Source organism: Poecilia latipinna, unplaced genomic scaffold (assembly GCF_001443285.1).
Source record: "Poecilia latipinna isolate Pla-1442-1.1 unplaced genomic scaffold, P_latipinna-1.0 Scaffold1504, whole genome shotgun sequence".
NCBI lineage: Eukaryota > Metazoa > Chordata > Actinopteri > Cyprinodontiformes > Poeciliidae > Poecilia > Poecilia latipinna.
The window spans coordinates 153,625-163,140 of record NW_015114120.1 but is presented as its reverse complement, the minus strand read 5'-3'; the positions used below and the strand labels follow the sequence as shown (position 1 = coordinate 163,140).

General features: G+C 38.8%; 1 protein-coding gene across 1 annotated transcript in view; it reads left to right on the top strand.

Annotated features, from left to right (window-relative positions):
* Positions 1-6: 6 nt before the first annotated feature.
* LOC106963197 (RNA-binding motif, single-stranded-interacting protein 3-like) overlaps positions 7-9,516 on the top strand; it is a 162,319-nt gene continuing 152,809 nt past the window's right edge. The window contains exon 1 of the mRNA XM_015057977.1: positions 7-640. Coding sequence (XP_014913463.1) covers positions 566-640 — 75 coding nt within the window. The 5' untranslated portion in view covers positions 7-565. The remainder of the gene's footprint in view (positions 641-9,516) is intronic.

Below are 9,516 nucleotides of genomic sequence, written 5' to 3'. Positions count from 1 at the left end.
GGCAGTGAGAGAGTGCGATTAAAGCCAAGCCAAAGGACTGGAGTGAACAGCTTGAATAGAGAAGTGAAGCCTATACGTCCTAACCCGTTTTTCCTTACCATTCCTTTCCTCCTCCTCTCCTCCTCCTCTTCCTCTCCCATTCTCAACATTCTTAGGACTGCCAGAGCTACTGCCACCTGCACCTCCTTGCGTCTCCTCTTTCCTCTTCCTCTTCTACCTCACCCTAACTATCCAATCGCGAACTCGCCGCTCTCCGTTCTGGCACTTTAGAAAATATCCCTGAGCCATCAGTCAGTGGGCACCTTCCTGTACCTGTACCAAGTGTCTGGAACAGCGAGGCAAAAGTCATCAGGAGCTCCCTCATCAGAGGCGGACCTTCTCGGAAGCCCAGTCCGACACACAGATCTTGCCTTCTCCCCAGAGGACCGGCTTGCAACACACTGGTGCAGACAGCAAAGCCTGGAATTGCACAGCCCCACCGTTGCCTCCACCACATTTCTAGCTACTTGGCAGCTCCCGCCCCCGTGTCACCATTCCCTGCCTCAGTGCTAAGGATTCCAGCTACATGGGCAAGCGATTGGAGCAGCAGCCAATGTACCCTCAGTACACCTACTACTACCCCCACTATCTCCAAACCAAGGTATGATGCTCTCCGGCTGTTCTTTGATACCTGCTCATGCGATGCACTCTTGTCCAGCCTCCCTCCCACTCTTCCTCATCCCTGGGGGCCCCTCCCTCTTCTTCCTTCCTCTTCTAAATTCACCCTCCACATCATCCCCTCATCCCTCACCAGAGATGGGATTTGGTGGATAACTGGCCTTGACTGTGATGGTTTAATGGCAGGCACTTCTTGGAGGCTGGACGTCTGTGTTAGTCTGTAAGCTCGTGTGTGTGTGTGTTTGTGTGCATATATATCACTGAGTGAACGATCAAGGATAAGGGATCAAGGTTGAATGCTCTAGGCTACTGTTGGTCCACGCTCGCAGACCGTAACTGAGAGCTGTCCATTCTTCACCTGCAAGCTGCCGAGCTTCTGGTGAGATTGTTCAGTCTAACGCGTTCGATAATGTTCATTTTAGATTCAGTCATTTAATCAAAACTGCCAAGCGACAGCCTTTTTTGTTCTGTCATACATTAGGCAAATGAAAAAAAAATTAGGATCCAAAAATTAATTTGCTAATGAAGTATTTTCAAGCTTAATGTAGGCCATTGTTTAAAAGCTTAACTGACGCTTTTCTGCGGGAACTAATTACAGCATGAAGTTGATGAATCACATAAGAGCTGAAATGTCTTTTTGCAGCGTAGGTTAATGAAACTTTTTTTCTTTTTTGTTCTTTCTTTTGATGGTTTGCTTGTGACATAGAGCAGACATGGGGCAGGCTGCCCGTGTTTGTTCAAGCTGTAGCATGCATCAGTGCTTTCGGGATGGCAGCCCAGGCCTGGGTCCTGATGGCCGCCAGGACACTGGCTGGGCACGCTACCCAGACATCATCAAGGGATTAAAATGGAAGCCTTTTGGGGATTACTCGATTTGTTTTTCCACCACAATACGTAACACTAACTTCTGTCTGTTTTAGTGGCATCGTGATTTATAGCAGTGGTCGAAAAGCGTGCTGCAGGTGGGCACTTACACAATTAAATGATCAGGTCTCATTTAATTTATTTATAGTTTTTGTTTTATGTATTTATTTTTATGTTTTTTTTCTGCAAAGTCCTACATTTTTCCACATTTCGTGTCATCGCCACTACAAGTTGATTGGGATTTTAATTTTTAGTCCACTGCAAAGAAGTCCATAATTACAACGTGGAAGGAAAATGATGGATGGTTTTGAAATTTTACTCAAGCCACAGCTGCAGGTGCTTAGAGGTATGTCTCTCCACCAGTTGTGCAGATATAGAAACTGATATTTTACACATGCTTCTTTGCAACATGACTTAAACTCCAACAGATGGAAAGAAAGGCATTTATAAACATACATTTTGAGTTTTCTACAACTTAATGGGATTTCCGTGGTGAAATAAAGGTTAAATAAGACAAGTAAAAAAAATAAAATAAAGTCTGGACATTGCTTGGACCACACTAGATAAAAACTATCTTTGGATCTAAATAATTCCATCACATCTCCATTGTAAATTAAGGTGGTAAAAATCATTCCCAAACCACTACATTTCACTGTGAGGATAATTTTTTGTGAAGAACTGAAATCGTGTATCTTTTCTATTCCTCTTCACCATTACATGTTACTTGGTGTTTGTTCATTATGTAAAAGACCTTATGACTCATCCTTAATTTATTAGATTAATTTGGTATACATATTCTATGTAAGGGAGGGATCCTTACCTTTTCTCTTTTTTTTTTTTTCCTTTTGAAGGCATCACGTATATTTACGTTACCACTTTTCTGTATCATAACTGTTCACACATATATCCCAACCCACCATCTATGGGCAGCTTAGTTCCAGGACATTCTCCTTTAATAAAAAGCGTCATAATTCTTAAATGCTTTTGTGCAGGGATGAGATGTAATGGTGTCTGACGTTTAATCTGGGGGATGCTGGTGTCTCCAATAGTTGTGTGCAGAGAGGAAAACTTATAACTCTGTCAGTTTGATGATCCAACACTTTGTTGTTCTTTTTTAAAATAATTACTCGACTAAGCTCTTTGTAGATATTTTATGATAGAAATGTGGAAGTCCTCCTACATGTGAAACCAGTCGTACATTTCCTGCCAGAGATTCTAGTATAACGGAGCATAAAGATGCATATTTAAAGTGTACGACTCGCTGGCAGTGGACACAACAAAATATGACCCCATTATTTCTATTTTTGACTAAACAACCCACACATCCAGCTTCTGGTCTGTGACTGATGTTCAAGCCCCAGACTAGAAGTTGCTCATGGATCCTTTTTGAACCTGTTCTATGCAAAACCCTTTTTGGATGCTAAGAAAACTACCCAAAAGCTGTCAAATCTTGGAACCCTCCAGCACAAGAGGGCTCCAGATTTGTGTTAAATACATCTATTGATGAGTTGGACCACATTGTTCCCAATGTGGGGCCAAAAGTGCATAATAGTTCAGTACAATGGCGTCTGTTTGTTGCTCTAAAAGTAAAGGCCGGTTATGCCTGCGTGTATCATCGTCTCAAGAATTAGATATGCATCCGTCATTGCCGACGTCATGCTATCATGCAAACGGATTTTGCTAACTGGAGAATTCATTCTTTTGTTCACAAACTTATCCCGTCGTGAGTCTTATTCTCAGCGTTTTGTCTTTGCATTTCCCGTCTTTCTCCAACGCACTTACTACAAACACGATCTGCGATGACTGTCCCTGTGAAACGTCTGACCACTGAAGAGCACGTAGTCACCAGAAAATAAAGAAAGCAATAAGCCCAAGATTTTGCCTTAAGGATTTTTTTTCATAACACTTATGTGCTGAATCTTTTCAGTCCTGCCCAGAAGATGTAAGAGGCTGTTTGGGTTTGATTACAAAACAAATCCCGGGCTTGATTGCACGCTCTGATCTTTTTTCTTTTTTTTCTTTTTTTGGCGTCTGCTGAAAGTAACTTGTATAAGTCATTTTCAAACTATACTCAACAGGAGGAAAGTTTCAACATTTCAACCTTGTGGTTTGAACAATAAATAAAATAAAGTAAAACTTGATAATGATAGTTTCATCCTTTCCCACATTAGCATTTCAACCTCCAACTGGAAGGACCTGACTGCAGCCCCACCTGGCAGTCCACTAGCTTTCCCCCCTGATTTATAGTTTAATAGATTTGTACTGCTGCCATATGGCTTCCCTCTCCCTCTCATCCACGCCTTTGCTACTCCCTCTATCATTCCCCTCTCCTTCCCTCCCTCTTCTCATATCTCAGTGCTGCTCATCTCAGGGGCCTCTCAATCAAAGCATGCCCCTTCATTCTCCCATGCTCTCCCTCCCTCTAGCTTCTTCCTCTCTGCTCTCACTCCCTGCATCCCCACTCTGTTGCAACAAACTCCCCCCCTTTCCTCCTTTGCCCGTGCTGCAGTTCACTCCCAAGGTCAACGCAGATCCAATCTTGCAACAGTCAGCATTCAATGTATCCTTGAGGAAGCCACTAAGGTCTCGTGTCACAAAAACCGCACCCAAAGTGGGCAGCACAGAGCAAGAAAAGCACGCATTCTTGTCTTGGAGATTGGCAGGGAGCGTTCATATTTGTTTTCATTATTAGACAGTGTGGCCTTGTAGGTTGGAGTCGGTAGAGAGGAAGGGAGGCTGGGAGAAAGGCCAGCGCATTGGGCAGTGTGGCCAAGTGGGCTTTAGAGCACCATGTCATGCTCTCATTAATGATCATTGATAGCTCGATTACAGAGAGGGGAGACGAGCCTTGGCTGGCAGGTTAAACCACTTGACATAATCACATGGTAGTCACTACATCCCTATGTTTATGTAAAATTTATAGCCATTTATAGAGCCATATCCTTTTAAATCGTCAACTTTTCTGGTCTTTGTTGTTGCGGCGTTATCGATGTATTGCCCAAGTTCCCCAAAGACACAAATTAGGGAGCATGTATATCTTGCTTAGATTGCAGGAGAACAAGTAATATCTAGTATCTTTTTTTTTCTTTCTCTCCGCTATTTATTTTTCTGTACTCGCAAAGTTTTGCTAATCATGGTAGCAATTTTTAAAAAGTACTTTATCTTGCTGCTACTAAAGTTATTAAATTAAATGTCCTGAAAATTTCAGGATTAGAGAATATTTATGTCACTCAAATTTAGAAACTGTAGTGTTAAACTTTAGAGTTTGTTCCAAATCAGACAAAATATACCTATTGGCCATTTTATTAGGTACACCTTGGTTCCTCTTGGGACTTCAGAACTCCTTCAGTTCTTCATGGAATTGATTCAACAAATTATCCAAATAATTCCCCAGAAGTTTTGGTACATATTGTAATATCATTAACTGAAAATTGAACAGGTGTTGGTGATGGAGTTGATAGTAAATGTTGGTGTTGGTGTACACAATGAATTTGTGTACGTCTTTGTATATTTGTTTTGAAACAATTTGAAAGTCTATTAGGCGAGTATGAGATCACAGAGACTTTTCACTTTGATAAAAGTACTATGTTTTTCTCTTATGAATACCAAAATGTATAACATCAAGTATGTTATAAATATTGTACTGAATGTTCATAGTGCTGCAAAAATATTAGAATTACTACATTTATAATAGTGTTAGATTCAACGATCTGGATCTTTCTAGACTGGGACTGATTTTCTTTTCGACCCGAGAGTTGACGATTGTAATTTTGAAAAACTGTTTTAATATTTGATTTGGGAAATTTTGTCCAATTTTAATGACATTTTGAATTGATTGGTGCATTTCTAATATTTATTCAATACTAATTAAATATTTAAGCACAGACTAAAGGAAAAGCTAGAATAAACACTCACAAAATGTAGAAATAATTTAAAACCTGCTTATTGCAAAGTTTATCAGCTTGATACAACCTGCTTAATTAGTAGAACTCTTTACTTAAGTATGTTAAATATTAACTTGCCATAATTAATTACTATATTTCTAAATAGGCAATTTATTTATTTATTTATTTTCCTGTAAGTGAAGGAAAAGCATAAAATTATTTCAGCCAGGTCACCAACAGTGAGCAGCCACAAGTAGTGAAGGGGGAACTCTGTTCTAATCTTCACACCGCTGGAGAAAAGTGAAGATACTTCTGACATTTTCCTGGTAATTCAAGAGAAGGACTTTAAACAGTAGGGAGGAGATGGGGTATTTTATCAATTCTCAAGATGTATGTTTTACAAACCTATACTCTGATACCAGTAACCCTAATAAGTACTTTGCAAATGTCTGACTTAGAAATGCACTTTTAATGTTTTTGGGCTATAAACATGTAAAGTTTAGAAGCTATTTAAAAAAAAAAGCATTTGTTCAACTCGCACTTTTTGAGCCTGTTTGGATTTTATGTGATATTTTAATTTCCTTTCGGGCTCAAGGGATTGGTGTCAAATAACAAACAAATGAAATTAAACGAAGAAAGTCATAATACTCTCAAAGATTACCTTGAGGCATCTCTACATTGTCGTGTCTGTGTATGATCTGGTAATGTGATGTACGTCCAGCACGTCTCTTTTCGTCCATATTAGAATGTAAAAGTCTCAGAATGAGATGAAACAATAACATTTGGCTTCCTATTGATTAGTGCAGCAGGGCGTAGCATGTGCTTCTCTTTAGCTGAATTATTGATTCCTGAAGGAGGATTTGTGTGTTTGTTTGTGTGTGTGTGTGTGTGTGTGTGTGTGGCTTTTATATGAGGTTATGGCTGCGGGGAGCTGGCAGGATGTTGCTTTGATGAAAGAATCCTTTCAAAAGGGGCCTATTTCTGTCTATTCCCAGGATAATCACTGCATGGAGTTATTTGCCAAATTTCAACCTTTTATTCACCCTTTTTTTTATTTTTTATTATTGGCCTAATGGCACGGGCGGTTCACAACTTGTCGTAAATTCAACTGTAATGACAGGTAATGGATGGGAATCCTAAATGAGAAAATGATTGTAAAAAGTAGTTCATGCAAGTCTCAGCACAGCATTCACTCCTCCTGAGAACTATTACAGCTGTCGGTTATTATTAATAAAACCATATTCAATAAAAAAATCTTTTTTTTTTTTTAAACAAAACCTGTGCCTATTGTTGTTGACGAGTGTCTCATCAAGGCCGTGGCCTGTTTGGGAATGTCATTATACAAGTATCTTGAGTAAAAATATCAGTTTCATAGTGTTGTAACAGTTGTACACAAATTAAAGGCTAAAATTAATCTTTTCTAATTGAATTTATTTGAAACTGAAAATCTAAAATTCCCACTACAACTTATTACAATTGCACTGTCATACTGAACATTTATTTGTTCAATATGTCACAAATTAAAGAATAAACACCAGCTAAGTTTAGATATGGCTTTCAAGTTCATATTGTGCAGAATATTATGCAATTTCTTTCCCTATTCTGCTATTTGGAGAATAACACAAATGTAATAAGTGAATATTTGCTAGTTAATTAAGGCTTTATGCTTAGCCTCCCTGCCTGCAGAGGGGCACCTCTTGTAGTTTCACAGCAGCAGTCTTAAAACATTGACACCATATGAAGCTTGAGCTTTTTAGTCTCCCCATGTCTGTATGTTGTAACTAGAAACATTTACAGTCAAATTTGTCTTTGTTGTGAGAAAAAGGAAAAAAAAATCTAATAAACTTAAACGAGCCAGAAGAATGGGTTGTGGGATTGCTACTGCATATAGCAATAAAAGAACCTAAAATATTCACAAAACGTTGAATGTCGGTTTTGTTTGCTGCGATTTACGAATGAGAGCAAATCATCTGGTAATTTTTCAAAATATTTTTTTTTTCTCTGATTAGATATTTGTCCAGTCATGGTATCTGGACAGGTCGTCATTTATAACATTTAGTTAATATTACTTTGATGTTAAAATATGGACTAAAATAAAAACATAGAATAAAAACTCCCTGAAATGATTTGGAGTTTGAAAATAAATGTGCCTATTGCAAAGTTTTTCAAGCTGACACTTACTGACTTAATACTCTTGATATCCGCTCTGTTAGATGACGGCAGCTTGCCATGAGTAACTGTAAAAGTTACGATTTTCAAAAAAGCTGAAGTAGGTTTTCAGTAATTGAAGGAAACGTTTAAGTGACTTTCTGTCAGCCAGTTGAGCAGCAGTGTGCAGCAACAGGTAAAGGAAGAACAATGCTGGATTTGTCAGTACTCCACAGTGTCATAGAAAACAATAAGGATTTTAATGGAAACAGTTAATTTTATGTTTGCCCTACTTTCAGCCAACTGATCAGCAGCAGAAGGAAACCCTTGAACTACTGAACAGGACCTCCTCTCATTTGTGATGCTTGACTGTCGCTGAATTGTGTGTGTGTGTGTGTGTTGTGCCGCCATACCTTTTCTGCTGTTACACTGCTGATAAGCTAGGTCATTACACGCCTAATGTGAGGCATCGCAAACAGCCGGGAAACACTCACCGACAAAGGGGAGTGTGGTTGAGATGTGGGAGCGGAAAAGCTGCGCTACAGTCAGAACAGAAGCCGAGAAGAGGGGCGGATTGAGGCAGATTTAGCTGAGGCCACTGTCCCTGGCCTTAAGTAAACACAAGTCAACGGAGGCCTTTGAGGGGATCCACACATGTCTGCTCCTGCTGCATGCATCACTTATACATCTAATTCCTTATAAACATAGGAGGCAGTTGGATGTTCTGTGTGTGCACCATGGTCTGGATCTTATAGGGACCAGTTAAAAGTGAGGAAGATTGTTCTATTGTGCTACAGACATAACAATGGAGCCTTCTAAATCTTCCTTTAATGCCTTGATAGATGAAGGGAAAATCTGAGACAACAAAGAGAAGACAGATGTACACAGACATGGAAAGGCAAGTAAAATCAACGAGGAAAGCAGCAGTGATTAGAAAAGCTTCTAATACAATACATAATGGCACATCTGACAAATATGTGTGAACAAACTTAAATTTATATTTTATTGAAGTAGCACAATCAAAACATAAAAACAACTTAAGTTGAGTATATTTATTCAGTATGGAAAGAAATCCCTAAGCCTTGTTGGCTCACTGGAATAAATATAACTAGAGGATTTCTTTAACTTCAACACATTGTAAGAAGTTCATAGTGTTTCCTAACTTTCCATTTTCCTGAAGTATAAACATTATAACACAGAGCTCTATTTCTTTTAGTCATTGGACTATGAAAGATTTTTATTTTTAAATAGTTGGCAAATGTAAAATTATCTCAATGCTCACTCTTAGAAATCTTCAACAAATGCTGCCATCTTGGATTCAACATGTCTCTGCAGTCACAAAGATCCTGTCCACTTGCCAACCAGTGATTTGGCATAGCCGCTAAGAAAATGCCTTTTATGTCTTACCATCATAAAACTAAACATGTGGAGTTTCTGAAATGGCACTGGGACTTAAACTTGAAACATGTGCTTGGTTATGAAGTGAATAAGATTGCGAATATTATTAGGATTATTTTACTGCGCCGTCCACATCTGTTGGTTGTCTGTGGCATGAACTCAGCTAGAACCTTCGTTTCCTCTCCTTAATATCCCTAAAATGTTCATCACGCACTTTGATTGCTGCAAATACCCAGGTTTTAAATTACTTCTTCTTGAGCCCATCCCTGTTTGGAGTCGGGGAGAGTATGTTTTCATTATTGCTGGGAGTGAGTAATTCAGCTCATTTCCCCCTCTTCTGATTCCTAATATGTTCTTTGTTACTGACTGAAACACAATCCTGCCCCACCTTTCTGTAAGTTAAATCATTGTCTTCTCTCAGAGCTCCTTGTTAGAGAACCAGATATATATATATATATATATATATATATATATATATATATATATATATAAAATATATTTTTCTTATTTTTTTTTTTTTTAGAATTTCACTTCTTTCGGTTGTGGAAATTGAAAATTGGCGAAA